This window comes from Caretta caretta, chromosome 14, assembly GCF_965140235.1.
Source record: "Caretta caretta isolate rCarCar2 chromosome 14, rCarCar1.hap1, whole genome shotgun sequence".
NCBI lineage: Eukaryota > Metazoa > Chordata > Testudines > Cheloniidae > Caretta > Caretta caretta.
This window is the reverse complement of record NC_134219.1, coordinates 558,734-586,400: the sequence shown is the minus strand read 5'-3', so window position 1 is coordinate 586,400 and position 27,667 is coordinate 558,734. Positions and strand designations below refer to the sequence as shown.

General features: G+C 46.1%; 1 protein-coding gene across 7 annotated transcripts in view; it reads left to right on the top strand.

The window, feature by feature from the left end:
* ASPSCR1 (ASPSCR1 tether for SLC2A4, UBX domain containing) overlaps positions 1-27,667 on the top strand; it is an 87,627-nt gene that overhangs the window by 50,621 nt on the left and 9,339 nt on the right. For 4 of the 7 annotated variants that reach the window (XM_048818143.2, XM_048818141.2, XM_048818142.2 and 1 more), the window contains 3 exons: positions 1,624-1,690; positions 6,663-6,725; positions 7,075-7,127. In XM_048818143.2, the coding sequence (XP_048674100.2) occupies positions 1,624-1,690; positions 6,663-6,725; positions 7,075-7,127 (183 nt within the window). Of the gene's footprint in view, positions 1-1,623; positions 1,691-6,662; positions 6,726-7,074; positions 7,128-18,261; positions 21,273-27,667 lie in introns of those variants that run through there. The other 3 variants (XM_048818148.2, XM_048818147.2, XM_048818149.2) reach the window with 3 other exon arrangements.

Below are 27,667 nucleotides of genomic sequence, written 5' to 3'. Positions count from 1 at the left end.
ACACAAGGAGCGTAGTGTGGACATGCAGCAGTGGTTTAATTACAATGGTGGCTGTATGTCGGCGTAACTTGCGTCGACAAAACTCTGAAGTGTAGACAGGACCTAGTTGTCTGACGTGGCTTATGTCTGCGGTGATGTGCATGTGAAATCATCTGCTCATAATGGCTCCATTCAGTGGCAGAGAGAATTAATTTTATTCAATACAAAATTATGCAAGACAGTTAAATCCAAAGCTGACTGCAAAGTTACCAAGGGATCTCACAAAACAGGGTGACTGGGCAACAAAACGATCAGATGAAATTCAATGTTGATAAATGGGAAGTATTGCATGTCGGAAAACATAATCCCAACTATACATATAAAATGATGGGGTCTGAATTAGCTGTCACCACTCAAGAAAGATCTTGGGGTCACTGTGGATAGTTCTCTGAAAACATCTGAGTGCAGTGGCAGCTAAAAAAGCTAACAGAATGTTGGGAACCATAAGGAATGGGATAGATGATAATAAGACAGAAAATGTCATAATGCCACTATTAAATCCATGGTACACCCACGCCATGAATATTGCATGCAGTTCTGGTCGCTCTATCTCAAAAAAGATACACTAGAGTTGGAAAAGGTACAGAGAAAGGCAACAAAAACGATGAGGTGTATGAAACAGCTTCCGTATGAGGAGAGATTAAAAAGACTGGGACTGTTCAGCTTGGAAAAGACGACGGGGGGGAGACTATGGAGTCTGTACAGTCGTGACTGGTGGGGAGAAAGTGAATAAGGACGTGTTCCTTATCCCTGCACATAACACAAGAACTAGGGATCACCCAATGACATTAATAGGGAGCAGGTTTAAAACAAAGGAAGTACTTCTTCACACAACACGCAGTCAGCCTGTGGCGCTTGTTGCCAGAGCATGTTGTGAAGGCCAAAACTATAAATTGTTTTTTTTTAAAAAACCCAAAACCTAGGTGAGTTAATGGAGGACAGGTCCATCAATGGCTATTAGCGAAGATGGTCAGGGATGCAACCTCCTGCTCTGTGTGTACCTAGACCTTTGACTGCCAGATGCTGGGACTGGATGATAGGATGGATCTCTTGATAATTTCCCTAATCTGTTCTTCCCCTCTGGGGCACCTGGCATTGGCCACTCTGGGAAGACAGGATATTGGGTTAGACGGGCCATTGATCTGACCTAGTATGGCCACTTTTATGCTCTTTCTTTATTTTAAAATGGCTTGGAAGCATCAAGTGGTGCCTATAGCAGTCTGTGTGACTATGTGAGCTTCCTTCTGTTCCCCTCATCCTCTCCCTGCATTTCTCTCTGCTGACTGTTACACTCCTATAGTATGTTGTTCCAAATTAAATGGCAAGGTCTTTGGAGAGGGGCTGTCACTGTCTGTGTGTATGTGTGGTTCTCATCCCATTTGGGGTCTCAAGGTGCCACCACAATACAAATAATAGTTGACGTTCTTGGGTGCAGCCTCTCAGGAAGAGTGTCAATCCTGTATGAGCCTCTTTTGAGGCAGAGGTAACCTGGTCTCTACCTGAGCCCTGACTTTAGCTTATTTAAATGGAGCTCTTGCTCTTTGAGAGTGAAGGTTTCACTGATGCAGCTTTGTTTCTAACCAGGTTGTGCTGAGAGTCCAGTTCCCAGACCGTCATGTTCTGCAAGGGTTCTTCCGCCCCAATGAAACTGGTAAGAGCATCCCTGCTTCTGTCTGTCTGGTGACGATAGCCTGCAGTGCCACTTACATCTGTGAAGTAGTGTTACAGGAGGGGGGCCCCAGGCATCTCTGCACTGCTGGGGAGAGTGACACAGCTCTGAAGAAGCTGCAGTAATTAGTTGCACTGTCACATCTCCACCCACCCGAGTGGGCGTCCTTTCAAAGGTGGGTGCATAACTAGTTGGAAAACTGTTCCTAGAGAATAGTTATCAGTGGTTCACAGTCAAAGCTGGAAAGGCATATCAAGTGGGGTTCTGCAGCAATCCGTTCTGGGTCCGGTTCTGTTCAATATCTTCATCCATGAGTTAGATAATGGCATAGAGAGTACACCTATAAAGTTTGAAGATGGCACCAAGCTGGGAGGGGTTGCAAGTGCTTTGGAAGATAGGATTAAATTTCAAAACGATCTAGACAAATTGGAGAAATGGTCTGAAGAAAATAGGATGAAATTCAATAAGAAAAAAAGGCAAAGTACTCCACTGAGGAAGGAACAATCAGTTGCACACATACAAAATGGGAAATGGCTGCCTACGAAGGAGTACTGCGGAAAGGGATCTGGTGGTCATAGTGGGCCACAAGCTAAATATGAGTCAACAGTGTAACGCTGTTGCAAAAAAAGGCGAACATCATTCTGGGATGTATTAGCAGGAGTGTTGTAAGCAAGACACAAGAAGTAATTCTTCCGTTCTACTCTGTGCTGATTAGGCCTCAGCTGGAGTATTGTGTCCAGTTCTGGGCGCCATATTTCAGAAAAGATGTGGACAAATTGGAGAAAGTCCAGAGAAGAGCAACAAAAATGATTAAAGGTCTAGAAAACATGACCTATGAGGGAAGATTGAAAAAAATGGGTTTGTTTAGTCTGGAGAAGAAAAGACTGAGAGGGGACTTAACAGTTTTCAAGTACATAAAAAGTTGTTGGAGGAGGGAGAAAAATTATTCTCCTTAACCTCTGAGGATAGGATAAGAAGCAATGGGCTTAAATTGCAGCAAGGGAGGTTTAGGTTGGACATTAGGAAAAACTTCCTAACTGTCATGGTGGTTAAGTACTGGAATAAATTTCCCAGGGAGGTTGTGAAATCTCCATCAGTGGAGATTTTTAAGAGCAGGTTAGACAAATACCGGTCAGGGATGGTCTAGATCAGGGGTGGGCAAACTTTTTGGTTCGAGGGCCACATCTGAGTATGGAAATTGCCCATGAATGCTCACGAAATTGGGGGGTTGTGGTGCAGGATAGGATGAGGGCTCTGGGGTGGGGCCAGAAATGAGGAGTTCAGGGTGTGGGACGGGGCTCCAGACTGGGGCAGGGGGTTGGGTGCAGGGGGGTAGGCCCTGGCTGGGGGTGTGGGCTCTGGGGTGGGGCTGGGGATGAGGGATTTGGGGTACAGAAAGGCGCTCTGGGCTGGGACTGAGGGATTCGAAGGGTGGGAGGGGGATCAGGGATGGGTCTGGTAGTTGGAGCACGGGAGGAGGTCAGGGGTGCAGGTGGCGCTCAAGCAGCTCCCAGAAGCAGCTGCATGTCCCATCTCCAGCTCCTATGCGGAGGCGCGGCCAGGCATTCTGCGCACTGCCCCATCTGCAGGCGCCGCCCCTGCAGCTCCAATTGGAGCTGGAGGGGGGACATGCCGCTGCTTCCCGGAGCCCGCGGAGCCATGGCACACACAGAGCAGGGCAAGCTTCTGACCCTGCTCCCCAGCAGGAGCTCGAGGGCCAGATTAAAACCTCTGATGGGCTGGATGCCGCCTGCGGGCCGTAGTTTACCCACCGCTGGTCTAGATAATACTTAGTCCTGCCATGAGTGTAGGGGACTGGACTAGATCACTGGCTCTCAACTTTTCCAGAGTACTGTACCCCTTTCAGGAGTCTGATTTGTCTTGCATACCCCGAGTTTCATCTTAGTTAAAAGCTATTTGCTTCCAAAATCAGACATAAAAATCCAAAAGTGTCACAACATACTATTACTGAAAAATTGCTGACTTTTTTCCTTTTTACCATATAATTATAAAATAAATCAATTAGAATATAAATATTGTACTCAAATTTAATTGTATATAGAGCAGTACAAACAAGTCATTGTCTATATGAAATTTTAGTGTGTACTGACTTCGCTAGTGCTTTTTATGTAACCTGTTGTAAAACTAGGCAAATATCTAGATGAGTTGATGTATCCCCTGGAAGACCTCTGCATACCCCCGATCGAGAACCACTGAATTAGATAGCCTCTCGAGGTCCCTTCCAGTCCTACAATTCTGTGATTCTGTAAGGAGCTAGTGCAGTCTGTTCATGTTGCTTCAGTGAGTTGCATAAAAAGGGTTGGAGACATTCACCTTTAGCAGACCTACAAAGAAAGAGGACTTTTTTCCAGGACTGCATGATGGGGGCCATCCCAGAAAAGCTGTGGGGTCCCTACTGAGGTCACACTATTCTTGCCATACTACATAGTGTTGTTCCTTTAGAGTTGAGGCTTGTTCCAGCCAGAGTGCGAGAGAAGGCTTGATTTAGCTGTTGTGTCTAAAGTTACCAAAGACCAAAACAAAAAAGCAAGTGTCCTCAGCTCAGTCAGAATAGTGGGGAAATTAGAGCTTCTTGCAGGGAGTATGTCAGGGTATGCATCCAATTGCTCTCCTTGCTACTAATTTAGATCCTCCATCTTTGGTGGAGTCAGGTGCCCTAGAATCATAGAATCATAGAATATAAGGGTTGGAAGGGACCCCAGAAGGTCATCTAGTCCAACCCCCTGCTCAAAGCAGGACCAATTCCCAGTTAAATCATCCCAGCCAGGGCTTTGTCAAGCCTGACCTTAAAAACCTCTAAGGAAGGAGATTCTACCACCTCCCTAGGTAACGCATTCCAGTGTTTCACCACCCTCATAGTGAAAAAGTTTTTCCTAATATCCAATCTAAACCTCCCCCACTGTAACTTGAGACCATTACTCCTCGTTCTGTCATCTGCTACCATTGAGAACAGTCTAGAGCCATCCTCTTTGGAACCCCCTTTCAGGTAGTTGAAAACAGCTATCAAATCCCCCCTCATTCTTCTCTTCTGCAGGCTAAACAATCCCAGCTCCCTCAGCCTCTCCTCATAACTCATATGTTCCAGACCCCTAATCAATTGCCAATTAGACTACTTGATGTTGCCCCAGGAAACACCTGTCGTCTCATTAGACCTGAGAATTGGTGACCAGAGTCTTAGGTGTCTGTTACCCTCTGCAGATCCAGACTTCCTGACTGTCTGGTGCAAGATTTTAAAGCTTCTGTTTGTCAGGTGTGGTGTGGACTTTTGTCCACCCTGTTCCCAGGGCATTGGGGGTGGGATGGATAGAAGAGTTAATAACAGAAGAATTAACTTGGTAACGAGTTAATACCATGTAGTAGAATCAAAGGAATAAATAAAGGTTCCAAAGATCCTCAATCTAGTTGCAGCTGCAACTTCAGTCATTTGTGTAGCTAGTGATGCTTCCTTTTGAAGGGAGCAACTGGGGTCTGTAACAACAGGCGATGTTATTACTCTGTGGTCCAGCTGTGGCACCCAGTCTCAGGCTTCTGGCTCACCAGCTGTTGCCTCTCTTGCATGGAGACCAAACTTCTTGTTCACTTCTTACCAGGGTATGTCCTGACTGAGCAGTTCCCTACTTTCACTGGGTTACTGCCAGGAAAGACAGTCTGCCTAAGCAGACCCCCTTGCTTTCTCTTCAGAGACTGATAAGAGTGACTGCTACAGACATAAGTTACCACACAGCTCTTTCTAAACAAGACTACTTGTGTCTTAAGATAAAAAGCGCTACTGAGAAAAGATATTAAAAACAATATAATAACCTGTGCACATGCTCAAAGCTTACCAGAGTTCATCCCAACTCTAGCACTGGCTCTGGCAAGAACAGACTTTCAAAACCCCACCCTAGGGTTTCCTTGTGGTTACAAGTTCATCATCACTTCAGCACAGAACAAGCACCCTCATGACTAGTTGATGCAAATCAGGGGTCTTTGATCTAGAGTTTCCAGGAGGAGGTAATTAGTATACAATGGCGGTCTCTTCCCAGGGCATATCTTCAAAAGGTGGCTTTGGAGGGGAGAATTTGCATTCCCCTCACCTCAAGGTATTTCCTAGGAAATCCACTTCACACACATTGATCTAAAAAGACCTTTGAACTTCCACATACCTTCCATAGATTGCATTAATCTTGTTTTCCTCCTAATGAAAGTTCGTACAATCTCAGTTGTACATAAACATTTGCATTTCCAATACAATGTACCCCAAAGGTCATAACGCTACTTCAATTAAGTTGACTTAATTCAGTAAAGTTCATTCAGGATATTCAGTCCGTCACAGACGTGACTGGTGCACAGAGCTGTATTTTCCGTGTAAATTAGTGACCCTGGGGGTGTCCGGGAAGATTCCATGTGAGCCTACAGCAGTAAATGTAAGGCTCACTGACTCCTTTCAGAGAAACAGGACCTCCCTTCCATCCCTTAGCCAAAATGGAGGGCCAAGGGGATACTGTGGATGGAGGAACTGATGGACAGGTAATGCTCAGATACTATGGTGAGGTGGGCTATATGAGACCTAGGTAGAGTACGCTCTCCATCAGGACTAGGTGTGTTTGGAAATCCAAGTGCGGTTTATGGCCTAAAAGGAGAAATGGGGGGAGGAGGAGTTTTGCTGAAAGCAAGGGCTGATGCACTGATTTACCCACTATCTGCTTTGCTGGGACCCTGTGGTGCTACCAGCGGGTCTGCTCCCTCTTTCCAGAGAGGGATATAGTGGTGACAACTGTGATGTTTGTTTCAGAGAGAGGTACCTGATATACAGACTCTGCTGTCATGCAGGGGGGAGTATTTGAGGAACAGGCTGTGTCCCTTGCCCAGCATATGGGCTGTGTTGGTGGGCTTGTGTGACATATGGACTGTCCCCCTCACCCTGCAAACCCTTCTCTTCTTCACTTCACAGTTGGCATTTTGAGAGACTTTGTGAGAAGCCACCTTGCAGATGCAGAGCTGCCATTTTACCTGTGTGAGTCCAGTGGTTTCTTGTACCCATTCCTTCCCTTGCACGCCTTTCCCTGGAGTGATGGTCTGGTACAAAGCCCATCTCCCCTCCATCCCTTGGGGTGGTGCCCTGATACTTGGCCCAGGTAGGACTGTGTCTCCTCTCTACGGCCCAGGAGTGCAAAGGGATGTAACCTACTCACCTCAGACTAATTTTTTTAGCCATACTGTACTCTTGCCTGGACTTGAGTTGAAGCATGTGTGGACAGTGAGGTTGTGTCCTTCTCTTGAGTGGAAACAGTCCTTCCCCAAACCAGCTGCTGCTTGTTCTGGTTTACGTGCTTTCCTGATTGTAACTTGTTCTTTAACTTCAGTTATTGCACCTCCCAGAGCCATCTTGAGTAATGAGAATGAAACACTCTTCCAGGTAAGTACTACTTCTCTCCTGTCTGAAATGCTCCCCCTCTCTCCACTGTACCAGCACTGTACTAATTCTAGAGGGAGGCTGGATAATACTATAACCTCTGTAGATTTGTGATCAGCTATGGCCAGTGGATTCAGGTTTCCAGAGCATAAGCTCCTTACTGAGTGGTCCCCTGTGTGCAGCAAAATGCAGTGTCTGGTGAATGGAAAATTGTTGTGCCTAAGTTCTCTAGTCAGGTGTGAAGCAGAACCCTTGCCCTAAAGAGAGTCTGGGTAATTGCCCTTTGAAGAATTGCAAGAGGCCCTTTACTGTGCTCGACGGACTTGTCGTCTGACCCATTGTGACAGGAGGTGGAATACTGGAGGAGATCAACCGTTTCCCTTACCTGCCATTATAAGAGGTAGAAGGCCAGACGTAAAGGGACTAATGGTCTGACACTGGAAATAGTCTCTCTTGGTTTAGTGATGATTTCAGGGCTAGGGAAGGTTGATTTAGGTGGACCTGGGTGTTGTGGAGGATTCACTTTCCGTGTTGTGAATTTTCCAGCAGTCTGGAATTCCTGGATAGGGCTGTCCCTCGGGGGCTGCGGGGCCCGGGACTTAGGCAGTGAGTTTCTATCTGCCAGGGGGTGCTTCCCCTGCTCTGCTCAGGCCCCGCCCCCACTCCCTCCCTCCCCCCAAGTCCCCACCCCCACACCACCTCTTCCCCGCTCAGTTCCACCTCCTCCCCCGAGCACGTTCCACCCTCACTCTTCCCCCGTCTCCCCCCAGCACCTCCAGATGCTGTGAAACAGCTGATCGGCGATAGGCGCTGGCGGGGGAGGGGGAGGCGCTGATTGGCGGGGCTCGCTGGCAGGCAGGAGGTGCTTGGGGGAGCGGGAGGTTGGTAGCAGGGCTCCTCCTTGCCCCCCCGTCCACCTCCCACCTCATCTCCCTGCCCACCTTCTCATGAAGTGCAGGGGCCCCCAAAGTGCAGGGGCCAGGGCGGTCGCCCCTATTCGCTGTACCCTAGGGCGACTCTGCCTGGAGGCTTTTGCACTTGCCAGGTAACGTGGTCTAACTGAAGTCTCAGTACAGAGCCTGCTTTGGAGTTAAGAACTATTAGAGAGACAGTGAAATAGCTCTACCATTGACTTTGCTAGCAACTTCACTGTGTATAGACAGGGCTTCCCTTCAGGACTAGAGTGTGGTCATTTGTAGAGTGATATGCCAAAGATCATTTGTAAGGTGAGGAGTGAGGCAGAAAGTAATAGGACATTTTGCTTCCGGAGTGTATGTGAGAGCGCGCCTTTCTGGCGACATATTGAATTAGGAAGGGATTAGAGCTCCTCTGAAGCTGTTTATAATGGAGCTTTCCAAATTCCACACCTTCCTAGCCAGGCCATGTGGAGGAGAGACAAGTGCAGCTGTTGCATGGAGACAAATAGCATGAGCACCTGCGTTCACACCCACAGCCTGATCCCTTCCTGGGCCTGGAGCCTGCTGAATCGCCTTGATCAAAAGCTACAGTTAGCCCTGAAGATGGTGGTTCTACAAGATTTGCTAATGGCTGAGCTCCTCTCCTTGTCACAATGCCTTTGCCTAGGATCCCCAACTAAGGAACGGTTTCAGAGTAGCATCCGTGTTAGTCTGTATTTGCAAAAAGAAAAGGAGGACTTGTGGCACCTTAGAGACTAACACATTTATTTGAGCATAAGCTTTTGTGAGCTACAGCTCACTTCATCGGATGCATTCATCCGTGAGCTGTAGCTCACGAAAACTTATGCTCAAATAAATGTGTTACTCTAAGGTGCCACAACTAAGGAATGTTTCAAGTGTGCTCGCCTTCCTGAGTCTCCTGGTACTGATCACAGCCCTGGCTGCTCAGTGGCTCAGGAATTGCACTGGACCCAGCTACACTGCCTGAGTGTTGCTGCGTCTGTATTGACCTGGCTTTTTCCACCTGAGCCTGGCAGCCCAGCCCCAGGCAGGCATGGGACAGTCAGTGTTGAGAGACACACAATGTCGTCTTGGTGGAAAACAGCCAGCCGAGCGTTTTTCTCTTCAAAGACGCTTCATGCATTTTAATTAATAACAGAAATGCCAATGGAAAGCTCCTCGTGCCTTTGAACTGGGAAATTTTCCCACTCAGTGTGAGGGCAACGCTTCCCCCGGTTTGTGCCACTTGCCCACAGCTGCCACCCATCACGCTGTCTCAGATTTCTACGCAGGTGCTGCGGTGGGAAATGGGGGAAAGCTTTTCTGTTTGGAGCTCTGGGAAGTTCCAGGAAAATAAACGAAACTGTGATTCAATTTCTAATGACATGATTGGAAAATGGGAAGTAATGGGAGATGATTCCCACTGGAGTGGGTGGGGGGAGAAGGGACACCTTCCCTTCTGCTTTCTGACTTCCCTTTATCCCTGCCCCCAACAAACCCCTTTTGATCCCACCTGCCTCTCTAAGGGCTGGTCTGCATTGGGAACTTACATCAGCATCGCTGTGTCTCTCAGCTGTTGCCTCTCGAGAAGGTGGAGTACCTATACCTACAGGAGAGCCCCGCCCTTTGGCGTAGGTAGTGTACACTGAAGCACTACAGCAGGGCAGCTTCAGCACTGTAGCATTTTCAGTGTAGACATATCTTAACTCCCAATCTATGCCCTCCTCCCTTTTCCTTTTCAGCTCCTCTGGTGTATAGGTCACATTCTTCATCTACAGCTTCTTCCTCCAGTTCCCATTTTGGCCTTCTCTTGCAGGATGAATGGTCTTGAGAAGGTTGAGCAGGACCTTCTGTTTTCCTAGACTCATAACACGAGACCAAAGGTATACACAACAAAACTGAAAGATGACCCATCCAAACTGAGTTTAAAAAAAGAAACGCTATTTTTAACACTGGGTGGTAATCTGTGGAAATTATTGCCACAGGGTGTTGTTGAGGCTCAGAATTTAGCAAGGTTCAAAGAGGGATTGGATGCTTATATAGATAACAGCAATATCCAGAGTTGTTTTAACTATTGCTAACAAGATTTGGAAAGGATATAAAATCTCATGCTCCAGTCTTTAACTATTAGGGATTAATGGAGAACAAATTATTCAGAGAGTCATAGAATATCACGGTTGGAAGAGACCTCAGGAGGTCATCTAGTCCAACCCCCTGCTCAAAGCAGGACCAATCCCCAACTAAATCATCCCAGACAGGGCTTTGTCAAGCCTGACCTTAAAGATATCTAAGGAAGGAGATTCCACCACCTCCCTAGGTAACGCATTCCAGTGTTTCACCACCCTTCTAGTGAAAAAGTTTTTCCTAATATCCAACCTAAACCTCCCCCACTGCAACTTGAGACCATTATTCCTTGTTCTGTCATCAGCTACCACTGAGAACAGTCTAGATCCATCCTCTTTGGAACCCCCTTTCAGGTAGTTGAAAGCAGCTATCAAATCCCTCCTCATTCTTCTCTTCCGCGACTAAACAATCCCAGTTCCCTCAGCCTCTCCTCATAAGTCATGTGTTCCAGTCCCCCAGTCATTTTTGTTGCCCTCCGCTGGACTCTTTCCAATTTTTCCACATATGCCTGACGCAGTGTTTTATTTACCTTCTTCTGAAGCATCTGGTACTAGCCATTGTTGGAGACAGGATACTGGACTAGATATACCTATGGGGCTGATTCAATCTGACAATTCCTATGTTCCACTCTTAACCCAGGTACTTTATAGACCCTGTAGGTTTTATGGTAATTCATGAATAACATTGTCACAGACTCACAGGTCGTGCCCACTCTTAGCCCCGTGCGGTCTGTGGGGCGCGAAACCCTGAAAAGTAATACATGGAACTTCATGTATAATAAGGAAAGCAGGAATATAAACTGCTCTGTCTGGTATGGGCAACTTGACCAAGTGAACATTATGGAGAATATAACTCTTGGAATTTCCTGGCATTTTAGTGCTTGATTTTGCAGCTTTTAGGTTTCATTTAACACAGTTATTTTTGCATTCGGTTTTAGGGGTGATGGTGAGAAAAATACAGATCATTTGGCCTCTCTAGTTCTGGAGCAGCTGCTGATACCAGTGGAATTTGTTAGCTAATGGGCCTGACAGCCTGTGTAATAACTTACACCTCTGCAAAGTGGGTATATAGATTAATAGATTGTAAGGCCAGAAGGGACCGTTTTGATCATCTGGTCTGACCTGTTGTAAATCACAGTTCATAAAACTTCCCCAAAACAGTTCCTATAGCTGATCTTTTAGAAAAAACATCCAATCTTGATTTAAAAATTGTCTGCGATGGAGAATCACCCATTACCCTTGGTGTAAATTGTTCCAGTGGTCAATTACTCTCACCATTTAAAATGTACATCTTATTTCCAGTCTGAATTAGTCTAGCTTTGACTTCCATCCATTGGATCATGTTACACCACCTCTGCTAGACTGAAGAGCCCACTATTATATATTCTTTCCCATGTAGATAAGTACAGATTGAATCAAGTCATCCCTTGGCCTCCTTTTTGTTAAGCTAAATATATTGAACTCCTTGAGTCTATCGCTATAAGGAACGTTTTCTAATTCTTCATGTGCAGTGTTGTAGCCCTCATGTCAGTCCCAGGATATTAGAGAGACAAGGTTGGTGTGATGGTATCTTTTATTAGACCAACTTCTGTTGGTGAGAGAGACAAGCTTTTGAAGTTACGTAGAGCTTTTCTTTAGGTCTGGGAAACTTACTAGGCTACATCTACATTGGGGCCATGTCTGCACTAGAGACCTTACAGCGGCACAATCATACCAATGCAGCTCCGCCACTGTAAGATCACTTGTGTAGCTGCTCTATGCCGATGGGAAAGAGCTCTCCCGTCAACATAATAAAACCATCCCAATGAGCGCAGTAGCTAGGATGGTGGGAGGAGCTCTTCTGCTGATGTAGAATTGTGCGCACAACCACTTATGTGGGCGAAACTTTTGTCGCTCAGGGGCGGGGTTTTTTTTCATGCCCCTGAGTGACATAAGTTTTGCTGACATCAGTGGTAATGTAGACATGGCCTAGCAGCACAACTGCACCGATGCACCGTCTGGTGAAGATGCTCTAAGCCAACGGGAGAGACTCTCCCGTCCGCTTAATCACTCCACTTCCCACAAGAGACAGTAGCTATGTCGGCAGGAGAAGCTCTGCCACAGGCATAGCACTGTCTACACTGGCACTTAGGTCGGTATAACTTTTATGTTTCTTAATGGATCATGCTGAACAACATAGGTGCTGAGTTTCTAATCTGCTGGGGATGCTCCCCCCGCCTCCACCCTACTCCACCCCTTCCCCAGTGCCCCACCCCCATCCTGCTTCTTCCCACCCCAGCTCTGCCCCCACTCTGCCTCTTCCCGCTCAGTTCCACCCCCTCCCCAGAGTGTGCTGTGCCCTTGCTCCTCCCTCCTCCTTCCCAGCGCCTCCTGATGCCTCAAAACAGCTGATTCGTGGGAGGTGGTGGGAGGGAGGGGGAGGTGCTGATTGGCAGGGCCCGCCAGTGGGCAGGAGGCGCTGGGGGGAGGTAGTGGCTTTGACAGGGGGGCTGCACCCACCATTTTTTCCCTTGGGTGCTCCAGCCCAGGAGCACCCACGGAGTTGGCGCCTATGCCGAGCGACACAAGTTATACTGAAGTAAGTTCTAGTATAGACTGTCTCAGCGGTGTCATAGCTAAATACAATGTGGAACAGATTGGTTAACATAAGTAGTTCACACACATTTCATGGGACCATTCAAGGTGAATTGCCCTGTCAACACCCTTCCAGTCATAGGGAGGAACAGGGCAGTGTGAAAGGAGCTCCTAGGGTTGTTAGTGGGTTATAGATAAGGCTGTGAGTCTGTCACGGAGATCACAGAAGTCATGCATACGGGGACCTCCGTGACTTCTGCAACTGCTGCTGCTGGAGTGGCCCCAGGCAGCGGCCTGTGCGGCTGGCCCCTGCCCCCTCTCCTGAGCAACAGCGGGGCCCCAGAACCCTCCTGGAGTAGCTAAGATTAGTCATGGGTATTTATAAAGTTATGGACAGGTCACAGGCCTGTGAATTTTTGTTTATTGCCCGTGACCTGTCTATGACTTCTACTAAAAATACCCATGACTAAATCTTAGCCTTAGTTATAGATTGTTGCAATAAATCATAAATCAGTGTGTCTGTTAAGTCCATGGTTTTTAGTGTCTTAACAAAGTTATGAATTTATGCTCTAATTCTTCAGTCATTCTTGTGGCTCTTTTCTGAATCCTCTCACATTTATCAATATTGTTCTTGAATTGTGGACAGCAAAACTCTACACAATATTCCAGCAATGGTCACACCAGTGCCGAATTCAGAGGTAAAATAACCTCTCTACTCCTACTTGAGATTACCCTGTTGATGCATCCCAGGATCACGTTAGCATGTTTTGGCCAGAGCACTGCACTGGAAGCTCATGTTCAACTGATTATCCACCACTACCTCCAAATCTTTTTTAGGGTGTAAAGTGCTAGTTACCAGAAATCAACACTTACACCAGTGAGAGCACTTTGTACACACTCTGTATAGGTGCAAATGAGGACTTACCATGGGGGGAATCAAGCCTGGTGAGTATGTGGACCAACAAAGACGTTGTGAACTCCTTGGTCTGGCAGGTCTACATAGAAACTTTTGCTGGTATAGCATTGTCTGTCTGGGGGTGACACTTATATACCAGCAAAAATCCCAGTGTAGTCACTTTTACTGACACAAAAGTGCTTTTGCCAGAATAACTTATTTAGTTCAGGAGTCCAGTTATAAGCTGTACTAGTAAAGATTTTTTTGCGGTTACATACTGTGTTTACAGTAGGAGGGTTTGCCGGTAGAGCTGTAGTGGCAAATCATTTCAGGTGTAGATATGACTTACGCTGTTTGGTGTGCTCACAGGATCTGCTACTCTGAAGCCACTTAATTTTACACACACTGCTTCAGCAGCTGAGTTTATTAACTCCTGGAATTAAGTATCTGCCCAGTTCACTGCCAGTGCAGTATGTATCCACCTTTATTTTTATCTATGATGGCTGGGGTAGAAACACCAGGAAGTGGGACATGGGTATGTAACTGTACAGTTAACAGCTTCATGGAATTTCATGCTACATGCACTCAGTATGACATTTCCAAAAGCTCATAATTGTTGTGTTAAAACCTGTTCTTCTCCAAAACTTAGTAAATCCTGCCTGGCTCATCAGAGTCTATTTGTAAAAGCAAGCTGGGACTAAGGGAAGGTCGCTGGAATACTTTTACATTGAGGATTTAAAAAAAAAAAAAATTTAACTTGAAAACAACTGACGGGATTTTGTCCAAACGTTTCCTAAATTCTTCTCAGAAAGTTTCCATCCCCAAATGTGAATGTTTCAGGGAGTGGGGAGAGGACTGAAAACAAGATAGATTGGAAATGATTTCACAATCTGAACTGCAGGGGTTGAGACTGGTGACACTGCTATGATTAGATGGTGGTGGCAGAAGCCAAGGTATAGGGCTGAGAAGGGGAGTGACAGTTTTGAGCGGGTTGCCTGGAAGTAGGGTGACCAGATAGCAAGCGTGAAAAATCGGGATGGGAGTGGGGGGTAATAGGCACCTATATAAGACACAGCCCCAAATATTGGGACTGTCCCTGTAAAATCGGGACATCTGATCATCATACCTGGAAGCAGGAGGAAGATTGGTTTGAAGGGGAGAGAAGTTGGTACAGGCTTGGAGTGGGAGGCTTGAGGGGGAGAAGGCAAAAGGAAATGTAGGCCTGAGATTGGGTGGAGGGATGAAAGCAGATACACTCAGACTGAGGCTCCAGAGCTGCAAGTGGCTCTTTAATGTCTCCCTTGCGGTTCTTTGCAGCATGTGATATTAAAACACTGTGATTTAATTATTAACCAATCAGGATGCTTTTATTATGCTGCTAACCAGTTGTAGTTGATAAAATAATACTTGGTCAGTCATTTTGCTGTGAGAGTAATTGTAGAGAGAGTTTCAGAGTAGCAGCCGTGTTAGTCTGTATCCGCAAAAAGAAAAGGAGGACTTGTGGCACCTTAGAGACTAACCAATTTATTTGAGCATAAACTTTTGTGAGCTACAGCTAACTTCCACTGCATGCATCCGATGAAGTGAGCTGTAGCTCATGAAAGCTTATGCTCAAATAAATTGGTTAGTCTCTAAGGTGCCACAAGTACTCCTTTTCTTTTTGTAGAGAGAGTGTAAATGAAACAATGAATTCACAGTCCTGTGTCTCTTTTGGGTGGTGATGATGACTAATTTGGCTCCTGAATCACTGAGGTCTGAATATCACTGGATTAAAATGAGGTGGAGAGAGAGGGAAGGGCAAGGTGTGGGCAAGAGGGGGAGGGGAGAGGGCAGGAGGCCTGGGGTGGTCCTGTTTTTAAAGTTGTTTAAAGTGCTTTGGTGGCAGCAGACTTGTGTGTTCTTCCCTCTGCCCCCCTGCTGTTGGGAATGTGAGCTAGGGGAGGGGCACCTCGGCAACATATACTAAAACCTAGAAGCTGTTTATTGATAGCTGGGTGTAAAACAGCCTCCTATGAGAAGTGGGTTTGTGGAGTGGAGGGGTTGAGTTTGGTGCTAGTGGCCATGTTGCCTGTGTCCCAGGCCTGGGGCCCTCAGCTCTGTAGCATCATGGTCTGGTTGAGACAGGAATGAGTCTGTGTGTTTATAAAAACTTTATTTAGAAGAAGCATCAATTGGGAAGGAGTGATTCCTGTTCAGAGTGCCTCATACCCTTCCAATTACTCGGTCTGCCTGCTGGAGACCACAGTGTTCTAACTTACTAGGCTGGTGCCTTGTCCCAATTTAGGTTGGCTGATTCTGGGTGACACTTTGCTCCCCGCTACCAGCATAAATCGTCTTTCATCTGTAATTTTTGCCTTGAGTCAGCGGAGGCTCCATGCTGTAATGTCTTCTGCTTGGATAGACTTTCCCTGCCGCCGGAGATCTGAGTGCTTGGCAGGGGCTGAAGGGGGCTTTCTTCTCTGGAGAGAAATGGGTGCGGAAGCTGCTCTGGCTTTCATGTCCTTGGCAATTCTGTTATTGTTGGATGCCCTTTTTATGGGCTGCTGTTACTAATCAGGCTGCTTCGCCTAAACCTTGGTGCTCTCAGTAAAATTACACCAGCACAGAACAGGAGGAGAGGTTGTGTATTTGTTATTGGACCTGTCTGGGCACCAATGTGGGGGAGGAGGATTTGCACACCGTTCTCTGACTTGCTGGCATGCTCCAGTATTGTTTGCCAAGTAGTGAAATCCTGAGTCTGGGAGCAGGTTTGTGCTGCTTGTGTCTGTTCCTGTAGAGATGGGGCTTAGAGAGGAGGCTTCTGCACCCAACCCTTCACTAGATGGGGCTTGGCTCCAGATGGAAGTTTCTGTGGGGCCTTTGCCTCTGCTTAGGCCTCTGCCTTCCTTAGGGAGGAGGCTTCCTATCCCCAACTCTACCCAGTATATGAGATTTGGAGGGGAGGCCTCTATGCTGGAATCTGCTCCCACTCCCAGAACTAGATGTCAGAATACAGGGGTGGGAGGACAGGGCTGCTCCCTGGGGTTGGTGGGCTTCAGGGTTAGATGGAGTAAGCTGCAGAGAGCCTCTGGCCTCCAATACTGGAGAAGTGGAGATCTGCACTTAGGGGACCTTGGAGCACTTTACCCCAGCAGGGAGGCTGTGTCCTGGCATGAAGCACAGCTAATGGAAGGGCCGAGAATGTGGGACTTCTCTCTCCATCCAGTAACAGAAGCAGGATGTGGGTAATGTTTGTTAGGAACAGCTAGAAGCCCTAAGCCTGACTTGCTGCCAGTAGGCCAAAGGAACAGTTTCTTTGGTGGTTCCATGGTGGGGGAGGGTTGCCTTGCTTTAGTGAATACAAGTATCCTTTATATTTGTCCCTCCAAAATGTACAGCCCTTGTTCCCAGTGTTCTGTGTCCAGGCCATAGTAACAGGCACTTATAGCGCTTTGTACCCAATGTGACTTGCTAGCAAGGGGGCTAGATGTGTACATGTCCTTGTGACATTTCACTTAATGCGATGTTCCTTATGTTATTGTAGAACCCAGCAGAGGTTTAAACCAAATCTCAAAAAACCCCAGACAAATGTATCCTGCCCTATAGAATCTTCATGCCTGGTAATGCTGTATTTCTTCATTAACATTTAGGGACATTGGACTGGAAGGACCTTCCTAGATCATGGACTCCAGTCCCCTGCTGACACAGAGAACCCTATCGTATAATCTTGTTCATAAACATAACAAGCTCCATTTTAAAACTAGTTGGGTTGTTTTTCCCCCTCTATTCCTACTGGGAGACTGTTCCAGAACCTACCTCCTCTGATATTAGAAAGGGTCTTCTACTTTCCACCTAAATGTATTCATGGGTAGTTTATTTCCATTTGTTCTGGTGCCAGCATTGTCCTTTAGTGTCAATAGCTCCTCTTCCTCCCTGGGGTTTACCCCCAGTGTGTTTATAGAGAGCAATCCGATCCCCTCCGAGCTTTCCCTTTGCTAGGCTGAACAAGCCAAGCTCCGTTAGTCTCCTCTGGTCAGATGAGCCCTCCACTCCCCCAATCATCCTAGCAGCCCTTCTCTGCGCCTGCTCCAGTCTGAATTCAGCTTTCTGGAACTGAGGGGACCAGAATTGTACACGGTATTGCAGATTTAACTGTCATCTTTTCAAGCTCTATTATGTATTCATTCTGTCTTACAAAAATCTCATCAGAGCAGCAGCAAACATCTCAAAATAAATGGATTTTGCCTGGGACGTTTGCTAGGCTGTATGTTCATTTCAGGAGTAACATGACAGTTGACAAAAGCAAAGGTACTTGTTAGGGAGAGTGCATTGAGATTTGGTTATAGGGCTTTAATTTGAGTCTCCCCATCCTTAGGGACCACTTATATATAAATATGAGACCATCCATTCAGCCTGCGATTAGCCTATTGTATAAATGCCAGTCTATTGACCTTTGGTTTTTAAGTTCTTCTCCTTTCACTCCTGGGGATTAGACGTATGCTTCCCAGTCAGGATGCCTGAACTCTAGGGAGAGGGGAAATGGGACACAGTGGTAGAACCCCAGGAGAAGAGGAGCAGGGACTGGTTTGATGCTTGTTGGCTCATGTGCAAAGCAGCTTCAGATTTTTGTGTCTTCTCTCTTTCTAAAGCAGCTTATGTCATAGTGTCTCAATTCTACATGTGGGTTACAGAAAATGGGATGAAGATGCAGAAGAGCAGCCGATCCTCCAGTGTCCGTTTGGTTCAGTTTCTTCAGCTTCTGTTCTTTGAGCTCTGCTACAGAGGGGAGTTTGACAGTGTGGCCTGAAAATGGTGAGGCTCTTCCTGATCAGCTTTCAGAGGGGTTTCTAGAGTCTTCAGTCAGCTGTAAAGAAGGCTTTGCCTCTGGCACCCTCTGTTTGAACATGTGGTATGCTGGATAAATACGTCTGACTGTTTATCTGGTCCCCATTACTGCAGTATCTCAGCACCTCACACTCGTTAATGTATTATCCTCACAACATCCCTGTGCAGCAGGGCTGTTATCCCCATTGTACAGATGGTGAACTGAAGAAAAGAGATTAAGGGACTTGCCCAAGGTCACACAGGAGGTCTGTAGCAGAGCAGAGACTTGAACTCAAATCCTGGGCTAGTGCCCTGGTCACTGGATCATTCTCCCTCTACACCGAACTGCCTTGATGGAGTGATTTCTGAGATAGAGTGGGCTTATTCTATTGAGAGATTTGTAAATCAGAGCCAGAACCTTGCAATGGATTTGATATTGAATTGGGAGCCAGCACAAGAGGAGGAATACAGTCTTATTGACACTTCTTTCACTCACCCAATAAGGCTGCTGGAGTCACAAGCATTTATTAAATTTGATAGCCACAGTAAAGGGCTGCAATCAAAATCAGGGAAACAAATGTTGGCAACTTATTTGCCAGGAAGCCTGGTAGAAGGAATTGTTTCTGAAGTGTGTGTGTTTACAGTATGGTGAGCGCACAGACTGGCAACAACATGGAGTTTTTGGAACCTATAAAGACTTCAAGGCATTGCTTTGATATTTTGTTATTGCTGTTTTTCCTGGCTGCATTATCCCCATGTCCATTGAATTACTTCATAGCTTTCTCAAGGGCAGAACTGGATCATCTGCAGGCTTCTTTGCAGCAGTGCTCAGCGAAGGGGTCCTTACAGCCCCAGCTGCTTGTTTGTGCTATTCTAGATTAGTTGAACTTCTCAAAGATGCTTTTTCCCTTCTCTCCCTCCCACCTCATCCCAGGGACAGACACTGGCATGACTCAGGTCTTGGGCTTAGCAGAGACTCCAGCACTGATCTGTGAACTAGTGCTGAGAAACAGTGAGCAGAAGGTACGAATCCCAGACTCTGTAAAAGCCGAGGCAGTAAAGGGAGCAGACGGCCATGGTCCCACCTTCAAAGAATCTGAAGGAACCCATACTCTTCCATATAAATACTTATTTTTTCTAATCAGATCTTAGAATTCTCTGAGTGTCGGGAAAGGCTCCCACTGGCCTTTACCCTGGGGAGGGACTCCAGGGGAGCTGTTTGTTCCTTTCTGTCCCTTCTGTTCTGGTTCTATTTCTTCGTTAGTGTCATTTGCATTTCTGTTCTTTAGCGATGCTGACAATGTCCCTGGGTTGTGTGAAGCCGCCTCTGCTGTTGGGCTTGCAGTTCTGGCAACAGTTTGAAAATAAGTTCAGAAGAAAACCTATCCCATTCAGGGTCAGCCCATCATAGAGGCATTTCCAATGGCTGGTCTGGTGAGGCAGACACTGGAATTCAGCCTTCTTGGTACAGCCTGGAACCTGGCGCACACCTTCACTGTTTGGGGTCTTAGACCATTTCTTGTCTGTTCAGGATGTTCTGGGCAGATAGGATTTTGGGTAGTAATCTTACTTCTCATAAAATAAGGCTAAGATTTTGTCATGGTTATTTTTAGTAAAAGTCACGGACAGGTCACAGGCACTAAACAAAAATTCATGAAAATCACGACCGTGGTGGCTGGGAGCTGTGGGGTTCCTCCTCTGCCCATGACAGCTGGAAGCAGCAGGGGGGCCCCCCTCCACTCACAGCAGCTGGGAGCTGCAGGGTGACCATATTTCCCAACGAGAAAACAGGACACCCCCAGCCGCGCGCCCGAGGTGTGTCCCCCCTCTGGAGTCTGTCGCCTCTGGAAGTCATAGATTCTGTGACTTCCATGACCTCTGTGACATAAACGTAGCCTTACCCATAAAGCTTTGTGCCTGCCTGTGTCTTACACTGATTTTGAGGAGCTGATGACAGCACCCAAAAGGTGGTATGAGGAAATAGGCATTGTGGGCAGCATTAAGGACTTCCTCAGACTAGATGATTTAGCACAGAAATTCTGCTTTAAAAATGTTTCTCTCCAGCTCTTTGGTTAATTTTCAGGGGCCACGTCCTTCTGACCTCCACGCAGTGGGTCACTGAGTGCTCCTTCTACTGGGATTCCCTTTATCAGCCTTGTCAAGATAGCATGTGCAAACCTTATCTGATAAAGTTTAATTGGCCTCAGACCCCTCTGCCAGCTGATATTTGTCTCAGGGTATCCATCTCAGTGGTTGTAGCCTGCCGGTTGGGAAACTTTATTCTGGGGTATTAAACAGGAAAGAGCTATTTAGGCAGAATGTCCCTTTGGCTGTGGCTCTGTTTATTTCCGTTCTGGAGATGCTCTTTGCTCTTTTGTCAGAGAAGCTTTTGATCCATTGGCTTCCCCAAGTGGTGGTTTCTGTGTTTGATGGTGGGGTGGGGTTTGCTTGCTGTGCAGTATTTCATGCTGTTCGCTTTGGTTTCTGCATCTATATGGTTGTCCCTTAGAAGCACTCATTTTCATATTGATCTTTTAACATCAGACTACCAGCAGACCTGTGGCACTCTAATAATTTCAGATCATATAATGGAAAGAATGCTTCTCATCCTAGCAGCTGCAAGTTCCCCCTTAGACAGGAGTCTTTGACTGATCGTAGAGCTTCTGAATTCATTCAGTAAACCAGTGGTTCTCAAAACTTTTTTTTTCCCACTGACCACTTGAAAATTGCTGAGTCTCGGCGGACCGCTTAATGATCTTTCCAAATGTTGTTTGTACTGTTCGCTAACTATTGTAAAGTGCTTTGGATAAAAGTGTCATATAAAAAAACTAAATAATGATTAACGTGTTTTTGTTCTACAAATAAAAGCACACAACTCATTTTAATATCAGTAGTCTCTTCCCCACTACGGCAGCCCCCAAGCTGGGCTGGGAAGGAGGGGATTCTCTCCCTGGCAGCTGCAGCCCTGAAGCTGGAGAAAGTTGCCTCTTTCTCTGGTGTTGCAGTCCTGCATGTCCCAAATTCCCTCTACCCCCTCTTTTCATCCCACTGCCCCCCCCCACCTCCTATTCCCCCAAGGCCACCACCTCACTGTACATGAATATTTTCTTCAGGGTCCAGGCACCTAATTAGTGGAGCCAAGCCTGTGTGGCTCCACTAATTAGGTGGGCAGCCCTTCATTCTCTCGTGTGCGGCCGCCTGGGTGCGCACCATAGAAGGAACGATCCGCGGACCACAGTTTGAGAACCTATGCAGTAAACCAAATTACAACATAGTTATAATGTGCATATTTTTGCAGCATTCATTCATTTCAGGGTTTGTGTGTGATGCGGGGAGGGAGGGTGGGGATACGCACTAGAAGTACTGGATAGAGAACACTGCCTGAGATCCTCTCTGTGCTCCAGAGTACAAACTAAGTCAAAAATGTGTCCTCATGGGTCATTGCTGCTGGTCTAACTGGGAAAAATCCCTCTAATTTAGGCATTTATACCATAATATGCAATGCCCCATAGACCCTGATGTTACTGGTTCCCCCTGGGGTGCCACCTGGAACTGGGATACCACTGAGCCCCCTGACACAGCAACCTGGGCTCCCTCTCACACTGTACACCTGTAACAAGCTGCAAAGTCCTCCAGCCTGCACTTTCACCAGCCTAATACAGGTAAGGATACACCCAGCTGCAGTTACATGCAGGCTTTGTGACCAGCCCCTGCATAGGAAGGCTACAGTTAAGGCAACTCCCAGCTCTCCAGGCACGCACCTCCTCTGGAGTATAAACCCAATACTATCTTGCACTGCACAGGGAACTAACTATACAGCGTAAGGTCATAAAAATTCGCCTCCTCCCTCAATGTGGAGAAGAACATGCAACAGTCTTTGCCCCTGAGTTATGATTCCCACACACTTCACTCCAACTCATTCATTTAGATAAAGCAAAAACAAATTTATTAACTACAAAAGATAGATTGTAAGTGATTATAAGTGATAGCAAACAGATCAAAGCAGATTACTTAGCAAATAAAAAATGCAAACTAAGCTTAACATACTAAATAGATTGGATAGGAGTAGCAGATTCTCACCCTAAGAGATGATACAAGCAGGCTTTACAGTTGGATCCAGGTGTTTTATTCACAGGCTAGAAACCCCTTTAGCCTAGGTCCAGCACTTCTCCCAGTTCAGTCTTTGTTCTTCAGGTGTTTCCAGGAGTCTTCATTTGGTGTTCTTCACTTCCCACCCAAGATGTCACTCCCTGCCTTATATAAATTTTGCATATGGCGGGAACCATTTGTTTCAAAGCTTGGTTCTCAGACCAGTCTGTGGAAAAATACTGACATCCCAAAATGGAATCTAGAGACATGTGGTCTGATCATATGTCCTTGTAGAGTCACAGAAGCCATTACTTGGAGGCTGTCTGTAGCCATCACAGGAAGGATTACCAGGTGGGAGATAAGCTTCTCCTAAGGCCTATTGTTTTTTGCTAGTGGCTCATTCCCCTGAATAAGCCCTTCCCCACCCACTATCCAGACTGAAAGCATCTTGTCTAGTGGGCGTTACCCAGGTGTAACTACATTTGAAATACAGTTATACAGTCAACATTCATACCTTCAGACAGAAAAATGATACATGCATACAAATAGGATAATCATATTCAGCAAATCATAACTTTTCCAATGCCCCTTCACATGACTTATCTTGTATAAAATACATTACAATTATGTCATAATCTATCATGGTGAAGAATATGGGGTGCAGTGTCCCACCCGACTCACCCTGTTCCAAGGCTTTCTGGATGTTGTGTACCACACTCACCACCATGGTTTCTGAGTGCCTTCGTATTTAAACATGTGAAATAGAACTTCAGATCACTAATCACTCAAAGTCAAAGAGAAAAGGAGTACTTGTGGCACCTTAGCAGACTAACACGGCTGCTACTCTGAATCAAAGTCAAAGGCTGCTCCGTCAGTAATGGGTGGATTCTTAGACTGATGGCCCAAAATGTGAAGCTTTCCTAGATGTAAGCTTAGGCATTGGATCACCTCCTCTACCTGTGGAATATAATTGTTTAGTCTCCTGTGGTCTGTAGTATTTTGGTCTAATTTTGGTTGTTGGGTTTGTTGCGTGGGTGTCGGGTAGTGGTGGTGGCCTGTGATAGATTAGGTCAAACTAGGAGATCTGATGGTCGCTTTTGGCTTTAAACTCTGTGGAAAAAAATAATGCCAAGAGAATTGATGATGTATCTTTTTGTGAGACACCTGTAAAGCTTAAAGAATGGACTGTTGGGAACAGCCCTGCCCGAGTGGGGGAATGTGAATACTGTGGGGGCAGCTGTGGCACTGGTTTCCTGGATAAACTACTAAGATTTCTCTGTATCTAACTTAAGTTGATAATCACTAAAGAATTTGCCAGGTCATCTTGGAATGTAAATTAACACCTGAACTTTAAGAACTGAACAATGGCGAATGTGCAAATTCCCCTTCAACACAGTATGTACATGGACTACATGTGGTTACAGCAGCCTCTTAGGACTTTCTTCTCAACCAGTTTTGTGAACCAGGCAGATTGCAGCACAGTCACTCCCTCTGTGTCAGGATGTCCTTCCTTCTGTTCTGATGTTGAGAAGAGCAGCCTCTCTCAGGATCATTTCTTAAAGTACTCAAACTAAAGTGTGCTAGACATGTTGAGGTTATGTATTTTGAAGCTGCTGTATGCATACTGTGTCCATGAAAGGTGCTCATTTGAATCACTGCTGTTTTTCATGATTCTTGGGGCATCAGGACTTGGGAAGGGCATGGAATTGGGATTACTGGCTGTCTACAGGAAATTGAATATGCAACTATGCAAACAGTCAGTTGTAAGCCTGATGTGTTGTACTTACTAGCCACCCCTTATCTATGTCATCCATGCTTTTACAGCGGCAGAAGTTCTCTAGCTCTGCTCCCATCAGCCATTGCTAACTCTCACAAGAGAGAATTCTTAATGATCCTGAGAGCTGGTCTTATTTGTGTCTCACGTACTTCATCATGAAGCTGGGGGGAGAGGTAGATACGCTGGAAGGCAAGAGTGACCCAGACAAATTGGAGGATTGGGACAAAAGAAATCTGATGAGGTTCAACAAGGACAAGTGCGGAGTCCTTCACTTAGGATGGAAGAATCCTATGCACTGCTACAGGCTGGGGACTGATTGGCTAAGTAAGTGGCAATTCTGCAGAAAAGGACCTGGGGATTATAGTGGATGAGAAGCTAGATATGAGTCAACAGTGTGCCCTTGTTGCCAAGAAGGCTAAAGGTATATTGGGCTGCATTAGTAGGAGCATTGCCAGCAGATGGAGGGAAGTGATTATTCCCCTCTATTCAGCACTTGTGAGGCCACATCTGGAGTACTGCATCCATTTTTGGGTCCCCCACTACAGAAAGGATGTGGACAAATTGGAAGGAGTCCAGTGGAGGGCAACGAAAATGATTAGGGGGCTGGAGCACATGATTTGTGAGGAGAGGCTGAGAGAACTGGGATTATTTAGTCAGCAGAAGAGAAGAATGAGGGGGGGATTTGATAGCTGCTTTCAAATACCTGAAAGGGGGTTCCAAAGAGGATGGATCTAGACTGTTCTCAGTGGTAGCAGATGACAGAACAAAGAGTAATGGTCTCAAGTTGCAGTGGGGGAGGTCTAGGTTGGATAGCAGGAAAAGCTATTTCACTAGGAGGGTGGTGAAACACTGGAATGGGTTACCTAGAGAGGTGGTGGAATCTCCATCCTCAGAGCTTTTTAAGGCCCAGCTTGACAAAGTACTGGCTGGAATGATTTAGTTGGTGTTGGTCCTGCTTTGAGCAGGGGGTTGGACTAGATGATCTCCTGAGGTCTCTTCCAACCCATATCTTCTGATCCTAAAATGTAACCTGCCTAGAGCCACTGTCCCAATGGTCTGACTTGCTGAATTGACCCAGGACTCTAAGGTTTGTCTTTAAGTTTCTGGACTGGACTGTCCAGGATTCTTCTGGAGAGGAAGGCTGGTTGTCTGGTAAAAGCCCTGGGCTGGGACTTGGGAGATCTGGGTTTAATTCCTGGTTCTGCCACACGCTTTCTGTGGGTAGGTCATTTAATCTTTGTGCCTCAATTCCCCATCTCTAAAATGGGAATAATAGAACCTGTTGTCTGTCTTTATTTATATTGTAAGGTGTCTCTTACTGTATGTATACATAACATGTAGCACAATGGGAGCCTTGATTTCAGTTGGGGCTCCTATTTGCTGCTACAGTACAATTAATAATATGTATGTATCCTGGAAATGTAACTTGTGTAAAGTGATTTTCAGCATTCTCAATCTGTGGGATTATAGAGTCCCTCTCCCAAGTCACATTGGCACTGCACTTCTGGACAGAAATCACAGCAAAGAAATGGGGCTGCTGGATAGTAATATTTTGAATATGGAAAACAGCAAATGGCAGATGACTCACTCATAATATAACTCCTTGCATTCAACTGATGGCAGGTTTCTAAAATCTTGTTTCAAATAGCTTTTGATTCTACTTGCTATGTTGCCTGGCCTGTGACTGTAAGAGTTTTAATCTTTTTTGATCCAGTGAGACTCTATTCTTATTAATATAACATAGAACTTAAAGGAGAATGTAATCTCAGCAGGTCTGGAGAATTCTTGTTCTCTTGATGCATTACTCAGGAAAGAGAGCAGAGCTAAGCACTCATTGAAGGGATCCAGTCTGGAGACAATGATTCAAACACTGGAGACAGCTGCTGCATCTTCTCAAATGAGAAAATGAGAGATGACCCAAGAATGTTCACTGAAAACATTCTGCCAAGTGAGATAAGAGTGAAACTCAAGTATTGACACTGTTGATTGATGCAACACTTGGCAGCGTGAGAGACCTGCTGACAAGTTCTGTGACTTCGCGACAGTATGATTTTTTGCACCTTCCTAGACTGAGCAAATACTAAAACCACCACATCTTTATGCTAAAACATTCCATGGCCAATATCAACGTACCTTGATTTTTCCTGTGGTTAAATCTGATGCTGACTTAAAGACTATTACATAACTGAAAGAGCATGGTCCCTACCAGGGGAATGTGCCCTGCCTGTGGCTGACTGGAAGATTCGTGTGGCTAGTGGGATGCCTTCTTCTAACCCATGAATCATATTCAACCTTGAGGGTTCAAATTAAATTGGTCTGATACCTGAGATCCATGTAGGAAGCAAAGTAAAGGGTTACATCAGTGACCTAATATTGTACCTAAATTGAAGGGAAAGGCATATATTTGGGATAAGAATTGGGAGGGAAATCGGTCACGGCTGAGCCATAGGAAGGGAAAAGATGTGTGGGGTAATATAAGCCACGGGGAGGAGGCTACAATTTTTGCACGTGTGACCTGCTATCAAGTTCCTTTTTCTCTCCCAATAAAAAGGGTTTGGACTGATGTTTTGCCAGTGGTGGGAAGTGGTTGCGGAGGTGGAGCCTGAAATCTAGAGCTGGGGTGATTTATCAGCTTGTGAGTAAAGAGGGTAGTGGTTCCTACTAGGGCGTGCTCTGTCTCTGTGTGTTTGTGTGGTTGAGTGTGTCTGTCTGTTTCTCCCTCTCTCTTGGTGCCTCACTCACAGGCCCTGCCATGAATTTTCTCTGACCCCTTGGGGCCATTCCCACATGCTGCTTTGATGTGTGTGCCCAGAGCTTGAATGACAAGGAAGTTTTAGTGGTGGCAACGGGAAACGAAGAGAAAAGGGCAGGGCTTTGAACTAAGAGGGCTTTGAGCTCTGAGATGTTGTGCTTAGTTATCTCCTTCAGAATGTTAATTATTCACCACTATAATTGGGCGGGAGGGGAAAAAGAGAGAGGGGAGGTTATTAAAAAATTCCAACACTAACACGCTACAAAAACCTCATTTTCCAAGTCACAGCTGCCATGAAAAGGATGTTGTGTGTAAAGGGGCTTGTGTGTGAGGAGGGGCCGGACGGGGGACTCCTTTCTAAGCCACCCCTTCCAAATAGTGGGATCCCTTCAGACGAATGCAGTGGAGACATCAAAGCTCTCACAAGAGTTTTCTCTGGGGTTTCTTAACCATGTCTGGTACTTTTTAATTACAACATTTACGGAGAGCTGCCTTTGTGACTGGAGCAGGCAAGCTTTGGTCTTGCTGATTGGCAAAGGAAATGTTAAAAGGTCTAATAAATAATGTTTCCTGCCGCTAAAATGTCAATTTGAGGATGTACAAATTCCTGGCT